A 12,963-nucleotide genomic window follows, 5' to 3' on the forward strand; every position below is an offset into this window, starting at 1 on the left:
ACTTCACAAAAGCCAACATTATTATAAGCTCTCAATCAATAATTGGTTGATGGAAGGGCTGAGGGGTTGCAAATCCTGGGAAACTGGTGCAGACAAGTGACTTTCCAGTGACTTGGTACTGAGCAGCCTCCTGACATGCCTAAGGTGCACAACTGGCCAGCAGAACCACCAGGGCCCAGAAGCCTTTGCGCGCACAGTCAAATTTCCCCCCGGAAGCCCAGAATCAGCAGAAAGAGGAATGAACGAGCCGCTACGGAAGCCGAGGAGGGGCCGGCCCGGCCAGGCCCCGCTGCATGCTGGGAGTTGTAGTCTTCGCCGGCTCGCGCGGCACGCTGGGATAGGTCGCGGCGGGCGCGCCCCTTGGCCGATCGCTGAGCCGATCTCTCCGCTCCGATGGCACCTAGAGGGCGTTTTCTCCCTCTTCAGAGTCTCCACTCGGGGTCTTCTTCGGGACCCTCCGACGGCTGTTCGGAAGTCTCGCTAAACCAGCCGGGGGGGGGGAGGGGGAAAGGGCGCGCTCAGTTTAACTAGCTCCCGCCCTCCCGTTGCCACGGCGACGGCCGCTGACTGACGTCTCCGCGGGCCTATAGGGCTGCGGCTGACGCGCAAGCGCGCGCGGCGCCGCAGCCCCGCCCGGCGGCCTTCCGGCTTCTGGCCCCCGCGGCTCTCCGTAGGGCGGTGCGCGTGGGGGCAGAGGCGGGTCGGGGTCAGCTCGGCCGAGTGGAAGCGGCGGGGAGGGAGAGAGGGAGGGAAGAGAGGCCGCCGAGCCGACAGCGGATCGTGGCCGCGGCGCATGAACCCGGCCCCGGCCGCCTGAGGCCCGGCCGGGCGGCGGAGGGGGGGAGGGGAGTCGCCGGGGGGAGCGGCCGTGCGCCTGCGCGGGCGCCTGCGCCCTAGGCCCGGTCGTGCGCCTGCGCGCTAAGCCCGGTCGTGCGCCTGCGCAGTAGGCCCGGCCGCGGCGCGCTGAGGCAGCAGGAGGAGGAGGAGGAGGAGGAGGCCGAGGCGGGCGGGACCCGACGGCCGCCAACATGGCGAGCGCCTCCTACCACATCTCCAACCTGCTGGAGAAGATGACGTCCAGCGACAAGGATTTCAGGTGGGCACCGCGGGCCCGGCCTTCCCTCCCCGCCCGGGGCCCGGCCGTTGGCTCCCCTCCCCCCCCCCCCGACTCCCCTCAGCTTCCACGGAGGACTGTACTGAGCGCCTGCCGCCCCGGCCTGAGGGGAGGCGCCGTCCTAAGCGCCTGGGGGGGTGGCTCGCTGGGTGCGGAGCACTGTCGTAGGCGCTGCACGGGGGGGCGGGGGGGAAGGAATCACCTCAGTTCTCTCCATCGAGCGCGTGGGGGGGGGGGCGGAGGAGCAGTGTGGTAAGCGCTGGGGAGGGATTTAGTCATGTTGGCTGAACGCTGAGGCAGTGTAGTAAGCGCTTGGGAGGAATTCAGTCTGCTTGAGCGCTCAGTATGTGGGGGGCAGTGTAGTAAGCGCTTGGGGGGTATTTAGTCTTGTTGACTGAACGCTGAGGGAGTGTAGTAAGCGCTTAGGAGGATTTTCAGTCCTGTTGACTGAGCGCTTAGTGTGGAGCAGTGTAGTAAGCCCTTGGGAGGTATTCGGTCTTGTTGAGGCAGTGTAGTAAGCGCTTCGGAGGCCTTCAGGCCTACTGACTGAACGTTTAGTGTGTGTGGAGCCGTGTACTAAGCGCTTGGGAGGCATTTAGTCTTGTTGACTGAGCACTTAGACACTGTAGTAAGCGCTTGGGAGGATGTCAGGCCTATTGACTGAACGTCTAGTGTGTGTGGAGCGGTGTAGTAAGCGCTTGGGAGGATGTCAGGCCTATTGACTGAGCGCTTAGTGCGGGCGGAGCAGTGTAGTAAGCGCTTGGGAGGGATTTAGTCATGTTGACTGAACGCTGAAGCAGTGTAGTAAGCGCTTCGGAGGTATTCGGTTCTGTTGACTGAACGCTTAGTATGTGTGGAGCAGTGTACTAAGCGCTTGGGAGGAATTCAGTCCTACTGACTGAGCGCTTAGTGCGGTGGAGCAGTGTACTAAGCGCTTGGGAGGTATTCGGTCCTGTTGACTGAACGCTGAGGCAGTGTAGTAAGCGCTTGAGAGGTATTCGGTTCTGTTGATTGAACGCTTAGTGTGTGTGGAGCAGTGTACTAAGCGCTTGGGAGGAATTTAGTCACGTTGACTGAACGCTGAGGCAGTGTAGTGAGCGCTTGGGAGGATTTCAGTCCGGTTGACTGAACGCTTAATGCGTGGGGAGCAGTGTACTAAGCGCTTGGGAAGTATTTAGTCTTGTGGACTGAACGCTGGGGCAGTGTAGTAAGCGCTTGGGAGGATTTCAGTCCGCTTGACTGAACCCTTAGTGTGTTTGGTGCAGTGTAGTAAGCACTTGGGAGGATTTCAGGCCTATTGACTGAGCGCTTAGTGCGAGTGGAGCAGTGTATTAAGCGCTTGGGAGGTATTCGGTCCTGTTGACTGAACGCTGAGGCAGTGTAGTAAGCGCATGGGAGGATTTCAGTGCTGTTGACTGAACGCTTAGTGTGTGTGTAGCAGTGTATTAAGCGCTTGGGAGGATTTCAGGCCTATTGACTGAACGCTTAGTGTGTGTGTAGCAGTGTAGTAAGCGCTTGGGAGGATTTCAGTGCTGTTGACTGAACGCTTAGTGTGTGTGGAGCAGTGTAGGAAGCGCTTGGGAGGATTTCAGGCCTATTGACTGAATGCTTAGTGTGTGTGGAGCAGTGTAGGAAGCGCTTGGGAGGTATTCGGTCTTGTTGACTGAACGCTTAGTGTGTGTGGAACGGTGTAGTAAGCGCTTGGGAGGTTTTTAGTCATGTTGACTGAACGCTGAGGCAGTGTAGTAAGTGCTTGGAAGGATTTCAGTGCTGTTGACTGAACGCTCACTATGTATGGGGCAGTGTAGTAAGCGCTTGGGAGCATCTCAGTCCTATTGACTGAACATTTAGTGTGTGTGTGGAGCAGTGTAGTAAGCGCTTGGGAGGTATTCGGTCCTGTTGACTGAACGGTTAGGCAGCGTAGTAAGCGCTTGGGGGGAATTCAGTCCTATTGACTGAATGTTTAGTGTGTGTATGTGTGTGTAGCAGTGTAGTAAGTGCCTGGGAGGAATTCAGTCCTGTTGACTGAATGCTTAGCGTGTTTGGAGCACTGTATTAAGCGCTTGGGGGTATTCGGTCTTGTTGACTGAACGCTGAGGCAATGTAGTAAGCGTTTGGGAGGTATTCGGTCCTGTTGACTGAACGCTTAGTGTGTGTGGAGTGGTGTAGTAAGCACTTGGGAGGTAGTCATGTTGACTGAGCGCTTATTGTGTGCGGAGCAGTGTAGTAAGCGCTTGGGAGGAATTCAGTCCTATTGACTAAGTGCTTAGTGTGGAGCAGTGTAGTAAGCTCTTGGGAGATAGTCATGTTGACTGAACGGTTAGGCAGTGTAGTAAGCGCCTCGGGGGAATTCAGCCCAGTTGACTGAGCACTTAGTGTGTGTGCAGCAGGGTAGTAAACGCTTGGGAGGAATTCGGTCCTGTTGACTGAATTCTTAGTGTGTGGAGCGCTGTGGTAAGCGCTTGGGAGGAATTCAGGTCAGTCCTATTTGGTGAGCGCTTACTGTATTTGGAACTCTGTCATAAGCACTTGAGAGGAATTCCATTCGATCCTACCGACTATTATATACTACTGTAGCGCTATTGAGCGCTGTAGTAAGCACTTGGAGGAATAGAGTTGAATTGACTGAATCCTTATTGTGTGTGGAGCACTGTAGTAAGAGCCCGGGAGGAATTCAGTTCAGTCCTGTTGACTGTACTGTATTGTACTTTCCAAGTCCTTACACAGTGCTCTGCACACCGTAAGTGCTCAATAAATGTTTGAATGATTGAGCGCTTGCTGTGTGCAGATTGAGCGCTTATCATGTACAGAATGCTGTCATAAGCGCTTGGGAGAGTAATTCAGTTCAGTCCTATTTATTGAGCCCTTACTCTGGGCAAAGCACTGTACTAAGCCCTTGAGGGAGTACCATATGGGAGTTGGTAAGGGCTTAGTACAGCACTCTGCACCGAGTAAGCACTCAGTAAATACCACAGATTGACTGTAAACTCGTTGAGGGCAGGGAGCGTGTCTACCGACTGTTGTAGTGTCCTCTCCCAAGCGGTTAGTACAGTGCTGCCCACATAATAAGTGCCAACGGTAATAATAATGATGGTATTTAAGCGCTTACAGTGTGTCAAGAATTAAACTGTAAGCTCGTTGCGAGGAGAGAATGTGTCTGTTCAGTGTCGTACTCTCCCAAGTGCTTAGTACAGGGCTCTGCACACAGTAAGCACTCAGTAAATAAGACTGAATGAATGAAGCACTGTTCTGAGCGCTGGGGCGGATGGAAGATAATCAGTTTAGACACAGTCCCTGTCCCACATGGGGCTCACGGTCTTAATCCCCATTTTTACCACAGATGAACTTTAAACTCGCTGTGGCCAGGGAAGGGTTGGAAGGACTCTGTATACTCCCTAGCGCCCAAGACAGTGCTCCGCACACAGTAGACGTGCAATAAATATCACGCGGTGATTGTGGGCCGGGATTGCGCCTGCCAACTCTGTTATAATGTACTCTCCCAACCGCGTAGTACAGCGCTCAGAGAGAGGATGGACTGGCTGATCGGGGCTGGGGCCGGGAGGAGAAAGTCGGGAAAGCCCATCCCACGGGGGCTTCCTCCCCGGGGGCTCGGCCATGCGGTGACCCGGAGGGAGACGGGGAATGGGGGCATCGCCTCTGCCGCCCTGCATCCTCCCACTGGCACCCGCCGAACCCATTCCCTCCTCGTAGGCCCCGCACACACGTTCCTCCCCGCCCCCAAACACATACACTTCAATCATTCTTCGTTATTGAGCGCTTACTGCGTGCCGAGCACTGTATTAAGCGCCAGACAGTACAACAATAAGCAGACGTATTCCCTACCCACAACCAGCTTACAGTCTAGAGGCGCGGAGACAACTTCACTTCCCAGGGCCTCGGTTTCCCCTCCCGTAAGCTCACCCTTTACACTATAAACTCGTCATGGGCGGGAAGCGTGTCTACCAACTCGATCGTACTCTCCCAAGCACTTAGTACAGTGCTCCGCACACAGTGTGAGCTCAGTAAATGCGCCCTGATGGATTTTAAAATGAGAGTCCAGTACCGGTTCTTCATAGGACTGCAGGCCCTGGTGGGATAGTGACTGAGTCAGAGCTAATGATCTTCTGTCTGCCCCAGCGCTCAGTACAGAGCCTGGTACACAGGGACTTAAAGTCCCACCATTATTATTATTATTATTATTGCTCTCAGCCTGCCAGTACCGGTGACAGTGCCCAGCAAAGACTAGAAGAGAGATTTTGGCGTGTCGCCTTTCTAGGAGGATTCAACATTTAACCCGATCTGATTAGAGAAATGCCTCTCTGGCCAGACGGATAATTAGCAAACAGGAATCTGGGGGTGGCAAGATTTTGCCAGAAGAAATCAGACTCAAGCAGATAAACAGCAAACAGGCATGGGGTTTTTGACTCAGGGGTGAACGAAGCCAACTTTTGGGCCAGTTATTCACCTGTAGAAAGTTGGGGAAGAGTTTTCTTATAATGCTTCTTTTCCTTCCTGACTTCGGAGTTTTCGGAATATAAATGTAGTTTGCATAGTTGTCTTCTTTCCTTGTTCTTGAAACACTAAAACTAAAAAAGAAACGGGGTTGAAAACTTGACGATCTTTGTTAACGTGAATTAAACTTAAGTGCTTTATGCACCCATCAGAAAGATTTGTCATCCATTACCCAAAATTTAATATTTAAGAATAAAAATTTGGGGTTTGGAGCCACACAAGTGATTTCTCAGAAAATTTTGACCTGCTTTGGAGGAGATGGGAGGGAATCTCCGATTTCAAAGTTTCCGTACTTTGATCTTACTTTTTAAGTCTAGACACACTAAAACAGTGTATTTACTGGGCAGTGGCTTGGTGTGAACATGATTTGAAAGAGTATAGTCTGTATGAAAATATGAAGTTATTCACAGTGATCTTCCCAGGTTAAAAATCGGAATTAAAATATATTTCTTTGACACTGTGTTCATTACCTTACTTGAGTCTTGTTTGCTGTTAAATAATTGGAAGCATACGCTCAAAGATGGCAAACTTGCAGGGAGTTTTAGTTCCTTCTCTTCTTTGTCTCATTCCTTTAAAATAGTCTCTTTTTCTGAAAATAATCAATTTCTTCGTCTGTAATCTTACAATTTGGCAACCCAATATCAAAGCATAGTATCATACTGCAAACATTGAAGCATTCTACTTAATTGTATACGGGTGGTTTATATTGAATGGAATAAAGAAAATATGTAGGATGTCGTAAAAATGACAAAAATCATTTAAACTCTGCCAGACTCTCTGTGAAACATTTAGTATGTTTGGAAGGAAGAGTATGAGTTCTTTTATTATAGTCGCCCAACTTCTAAAACTGTTTCAGTGGCCTGAAACCTATTACTTAAGGTCTGCTTTGAATTTTGTGATGTGATCTCAGTTATAAATTCTAGAGCTGTTATAATTAAGAATGATGGTGAAGTTGAGTGAGAATTATTGTCTCTTTAGCCTGACTGGATAGAATGACCCAAAACGTTACTCGGAAAATCAGTTTGTCACACAGTGCGAGATGAGTAATAAACTAATGGCGACCGATAAACTTAGAAGATTAACACTGAAACTGTCGGAATATGCCTTTCATTAAACGCTGTACTGTTTTGAACCTTTCTTTTACTGTTACCTAGCCATTCAGTTGACAGCTTTTCTAGCTACAACCAGTTCTTCTATACTGGGAGTTCTAATCTTGTAAAATCTTGATTTAAGGCATACTTGCCTTGCACAACTCACCACGCCTACCATGTGCAGAGGAACATGCCAACATTTCATCCCGCACCGCATCATATATCCAAACATGGCTCGCTTTGATGGAAGAACATCCCTAACTTCCCAACAGTGTAGTAACCAAAGCGTGTAGTGCCAACCTTCGTTGCGGCAGATCCCAATGATGTATACCGTGTTTTCTGAGTGACGGTCACTTGTTTTAGAAGCTGAAACTTTAAAAAATTATAATAACCTGGTTTGCTTTAAAGTAAGTTCCCTTTTGCGTGGCAAGAATGATTTGAAAGTTCAAGTAAAAGTCTCCGTAAGTTTGTCTTGTGGATGGTAATTGATGGCTCTTTCCAGGTGGGTAGAAATCATAAGTATATTGTTGAATCCATATCTTGTTGCAATTGTAAAAATGTTTTCCCCTGCATTTGAGCTGGATGTGGCTTGTACTCCCCAAGTTTTTGCCCAAGTCATTCAAATATTTGGTTGCCTTTAAGTCTTGCCTCCTTTTAAATTATTTTAACTCTTCTATCTCACAAAAATATTCAGGGCCCTTTCTGAAATATTTATCTACAAGTTTGTTTAATCATTTATGGTTCTCAGGGCTGGCCATCCATTATGGTGTTCCCAACCCACTGCTTTATAGGGATTCTGGGACCTCCACAACTAGGAAAACCGGGGAAGAGAAACCTGAGTGAGACCTGGAGAACTTGACCTCACACTTGGGCCGTGCTATCGTGCTGGTTCTAGGGTCCAAAAAAAAAATCACAGTGGCCTCTCTGAAATTGAGTTATTATGGGATCCTCCCACTATATTGAAAATTCTGCATGTGAAAGGAGCCTTTTTCTCTTCTCCCACCTCGAGCCATGAACAGCAGCGATGAGTCAAAGAACTTCAGACCAGGGGAGAGAGGAGGAGGAGGTGGAGGAGAGAAGCCTGCTGTGTCCTCCCAGACCCACTCTTACTTAGGGTGGGCTGACTTATTTCTGCTTTGGTTTGGAACCGAGCAGAGAAGGTAACAGGAGGAGAGAGAGGAAAGAAAATTCAGGAAAATAGGATAAAATTTTAACAGAAATGTGGGCAAGATAGGGCTTTACTCTTCCTCCAAATTCGCAGGCCACTCCGAGATAAAGCCTGTAGAAATGTATATCCGTGTTTCTCAACTTTCTTCTGCTCGGCTCATGAAGAGTGAATGCTGGGCACACTCTCTTCTCGCTATCATTGTTATTGACTATATTTGCTAAATAATCAGTCGGTCGTATATTGTGTGTGTAGAGCAGTGTACTGAACACTTGGGAGAGTACAGTATCATTCATTCAGTAGTATTTATTGAGCGCTTACTATGTGCAGAGCACTGTACTAAGCTCTTGGAATGTACAGTTTGGCAACAGAGACAATCCCTGCCCAATGACGGGCTCACCGTCTGAACACAGAGTTGGTAGACACGTTCCCCACCCACAACAAGCTTACAGTCCCGAGGGGGACTAAATATGTTAAGAAGCGGTCCAGCCTAGTGGATAGGGCCCATGCCTGGAAGCCTGGAGGACCTGGGTTCTGATCCCTGCTCTGCCACTTCTCTGCTGCCTGACCTTGGACAAGTCACTTCATTTCTTTGTGCCTCGGTTCCCTCATCTGTAAAATGGGGATTAAAGACTGAGCCCCATATGGGACATGGACTCCGTCCATCCTAACTTGTACCTACCCCAGTGTTTAGTTCAGTTCGGGGCTTGGAGTCAGCACTTAACAAATACCATAAAACAAAACAAAAAAAGCATTGAACTAAATCCTGGGGAAGAGTATAAGGGTAGCAAATCCCCAGGTGTCCAGAGTGCTCCCAGTCTACAGAGGGGGAGGCAGAGAAAACGGTGACAGACACACAGACATGTCTCTTCCTGCCCTGAGCCTGGGAAGACAGGAGGCAGGAGTAGACGAGACACTTATGTCCATATCTGTCATTTATTTATTTCCGTTAATGTCTGTCTCCCCCTCCATACAGTAAGCTTGTTGCGAGCAGGAATGTGTCTGTTTCTCGTTCTACCGAGCTCTTCCCACGTGCTTAGACAGTGCTCCTCACACAGTGAGCGCTCAATAAATACGATCGGATGAATGAACTTTGCCGGGGAGTCCTGGCTCTTGGCCGTCTTTGTCCCGAGAAGGCACGGGAGAGCCGCCAGCCAAGGAAGCCCACCCACGCCCGTACCTCACAATCAAAGACGTCGCTCCTCTGTTCCCTGGGCACACCCTCAGGAGGTTCCCAGGATGACCTGCTGGGCAGCAGCTGAGACACAGGCGGGCACCACAGCGTCGGGCGTGGAGTGGAGCCATTATTCCAGAACATAAGGCCAGGGCGCACGTGTCTGTAATCTTTTTTCAGAGTCATGCCTGTTTCCCCCTCTACATTCGTTATGGGCCGGAAACGTGACTGTTCAGTTGTTATGTTAGACCCTCACAGGTGCTTAGTACAGTGCCCGGCGGAAAGTAAGCGCTCAATAAATACGACTGTCTGGGCACGCCTTCATCCCACGATGTGATCTCAGGAAACTCAGTCCGCGTGATGATCGCGGTCTTCCGAACTAGAGACGTGAACATGTCATTGGGTCCACCACAAGAAGCGTTGTTTTATTTTGCAGCTGAGCCAGCAGTTCCTCTGCGGAAGTGGCCGTGATCCACCCGGTGTAGCCCATGCGGGAACAAGGGTGGGGAGATTTTGTGGGCTGACACCTGCAGACGGCACTCAGGTGTCTCCCCCCGGCCACTACCCAAAGTCACTGTTCCTAAGAGTCCCTTGCCAGATTGTGAGCCCCTAAAGGCCAGCTATTCCGAGCAGTCGGAGCGAAGCTCACTGCCCCCGGTCAGCTCCACTGGGATCCTAAATATAGTTTTCAAATCTCAATAACTCGTTTCGTTTCAAACTGACACCCGGGTGCCCTTGATAGCCACTTCTCCTCGAGAATCGTGTGATTTCCAAGTTGAAAATCTCAAGCCCCGGCTGTTGGAATCGTGAGCTAGAGATCCCGTTTCTGCACCGCAGAAAGTTCCGAATCTTGTCTTTTTCAAGTTTTGCCAAGGGGAGGGGGGAAAGTACACACACTCTTGTAGTTGGGCCAGTTTTAAGCAAGGGTTGAAACAGTAATAAATGGTTTTGTGGCGTTAGGTGCTGTTTAGGTGCCAAGTGTGCTAGGGTAGGTACAAGATAATTAGTTCACAGTCCCTGTCGCACATGCCGTTCATAATCTAAAAAGTTAGAAAGAGCAGGTATGTTTTCCCCATTTTACCGATGAGAACTAAGGCAGAGAGTTGCAGTGACTTGCCCAAGGTCACGTGGCAGACCAGAGGCAAAGCTGGGCCTAGAACCCTGGTCTCCTGACTCTTCAGTAGGCCCCACTGCCTGAAAAAATAGACTTCACCTAAAAACAGTAGGGCTCCGTGCAAGAAGTAATTTTATTAAAAATGAAATGTCTCCTCTGGTATTTGGTAGTTACAAGCATGAACTGTATTTGCAAATCCACGTGAAAAATTTTCAATGCAGAAGAAAAATGTCTACAAAATGTTGAATATGGAAGTTAACCTGACATGGAAACTGACAGCCCTACTTTTACTGATCTTTGTTATGACTAATTATTTGGTCATAACATATTTTAATGAATGATTATAGGTTTCGCATTTTAAATTATATCGTGCGTCCTTGAAATGGCTTTTTTTTTAGCATACCAGCAGCAAACGTGCATTTTTCATTCCCTGAACAGTGCCATTTTTAAGCGATATTGATTTAAAGATTTTTAGTTCATGACTTAGTCATTTAATAACTTAGTTTTGCATCATCTGTGTTTTCAGACATTTTCAGATTCCCTTATTTAACAGTAGTACTGTACACCCCTCGTCCTTGCATAAATATATGGAAGAAATTTAGGAGAGAGTTGTTCCCACCTACAACTGAAAGTCTTGCAAGTGACTGTCTCTTACGTAGAGACTTTTTTTAAAAGTCTCATTTTTTTAAAAAAAATTGCTATTTCCCTTAATAATATGGCCTCACAAATAGTAATACCAGGTTGCAGAGTTCATTAAGTAGGTAAAATCTGCGCACAGTAAGCACTCAAATACCATTAATTGATAAAATCCATTGGTATTCTTGACTGTGGTATGCCAAAAGTTGTAATCGATTCAGGTCATCTAGGTACCAGCCTGATCTAATCCAGTGACTTTTGTTTACTTCTGTGATTTCTAAGTCATCCTAAGCTTTGGTAGAAAAATCACGAAAGATAAGATCTTTGTTCTGGTTTTCTAAACGCGGGGCTGAAAGAGGAAATGACGGATGACTTCTGCCGCAGAAATATTTTATTAAATTGTCTTGGTAGGGGTAAACATGGCAAAAAAAAGAGTATTTGATCACTTTGTTGGAAGATTTCCCAATCAGTAATTTTACAGAAATGATGCTTATCATACCTGCTGAGCTTGACTTGCAGTGGTAAGCTTAGGTATAACTAAAGTGAAATTATGACAACAGTGGTTGGCGTAGTGGAAAGAGCTCTGTTACTTGGGTGAGTCACTTGAGACTGCTCTGTGCTTTGGCTTCTGCTTTCATAAAATGGGGATAAAATACCTGTTTGCACTTTCTCCTAGATTGTGCCCAGTGTGGGACAGGGAGTGGGTTCAGTTTGGTTATCTTGTACTTTATACCAGTGCTTAGTTTAGTGCTTGGCATAAATAATAATAATAATAAATAATAAATACTGTTATATCGACTTTTAAAAAAAAGTTACCCGTATGTGGTGATTCCCATTTGATTAATGTTTTTTTCAATAGGTTTATGGCTACCAATGATTTGATGACAGAGCTACAGAAGGATTCCATCAAGTTGGATGATGACAGTGAGAGGAAAGTAGTGAAGATGATTTTGAAATTACTGGAAGACAAGAATGGTGAAGTGCAAAATTTGGCTGTCAAATGGTAAGTTTTTTTCTGTGCTGTACATCACAGTCTCTGACTTCAAAGGTAAAGCCCCTCCCCCAAACAGGAAGTATGGCCTGATGTGTAGCCTAGCCTCAAGTTATCTCCCCGCCATCCCAGTTCATTAGGTAGTATTTATTGAGTGCTTACTGTGTGCAAATCACTAAGCCAGCATGTGATCTGTGTCTTTGAGAACCTCAGTTGCAGGTAAGTAACCTGATTTTTTTTTTTTGTTCTTTTTTGATTTTGTTTTCAATCAAGAAAATTCTGCCTCGGCCACTTGTCTGGCCTTGGGCAGGCCACTTGCCTTCTCTGTGTCTTGGTTACCTCAACTGCAAAATGGGGATTAGGAATGTGATCCCCATGTGGGACTTGGACAGGCCAATCTGATTAGCTTGTTTCTCCCCTAGGACTTAGTTACAGTGCTTGGCATATAGTAGTACAGTGCCCGGCACATAGTAAGTGCTTAACAAATACCATTTAAAAGAAAATCATTAAATCATTATACAGAATGGAATTGTTTTGATTGGCCAGACCACACTCAGTTTAAGTATTGTTCATTTTCGTGTGCTTGGCCGGGGCCGTGACTAGCAAGGATAAGAGCGCGCAAGTGAAGCTGTGCCAACCACTAGCACTAGAATCAATTCCTTTGCACGGGTCCTCGGTCCTGAAGACGCGAGCATGGTGGAGCCGTTGCTCCCCTCAGGAACCGCACCATCCCCATCCCCAATCAGTGTTCATGTGGCTGTTTTGCAGGCTTTCAGGGGGAACAATCAACATTTGGGTTCCATTTTCCCTCATTCCCCTCGAATCTGCCTTCTGGTATTCTCTTTAGCAGTCAAATTGGACAAGGAGGAAGCTCTAGAATGATTTTTCTGCCTTTTGAATTGCAGTAACCTTCAAAGCAGGTGGCTGCCTTTTTCCTTGATTTTTTTTTTTTTGCCAAGGACTCCTTTCAAGCCTGTTTTCAGACTTCCTTTCATTTATTGAACATGGGTTTGTCCCACTAGGTTCCAGTTCTGTAAAGTTAATATTTGTTAACCGAAAGTTCCCGTGGCATATTGGCACCTGGGCATATTTACAAATTTAGAAACATGGGGCTGGAAGAAACCTTAGAACATCTAGTCTATTTTTATGACTCCAGGCAAAGCTGT

General features: G+C 47.8%; 1 protein-coding gene across 1 annotated transcript in view; it reads left to right on the forward strand.

Annotated features, from left to right (window-relative positions):
• Positions 1 to 894: 894 nt before the first annotated feature.
• CAND1 (cullin associated and neddylation dissociated 1) overlaps positions 895 to 12,963 on the forward strand; it is a 33,492-nt gene continuing 21,423 nt past the window's right edge. The window contains exons 1-2 of the mRNA XM_029078764.2: positions 895 to 1,096; positions 11,666 to 11,809. Coding sequence (XP_028934597.1) covers positions 1,029 to 1,096; positions 11,666 to 11,809 — 212 coding nt within the window. The 5' untranslated portion in view covers positions 895 to 1,028. The remainder of the gene's footprint in view (positions 1,097 to 11,665; positions 11,810 to 12,963) is intronic.

This window comes from Ornithorhynchus anatinus, chromosome 14 (genome assembly GCF_004115215.2).
Source record: "Ornithorhynchus anatinus isolate Pmale09 chromosome 14, mOrnAna1.pri.v4, whole genome shotgun sequence".
NCBI lineage: Eukaryota > Metazoa > Chordata > Mammalia > Monotremata > Ornithorhynchidae > Ornithorhynchus > Ornithorhynchus anatinus.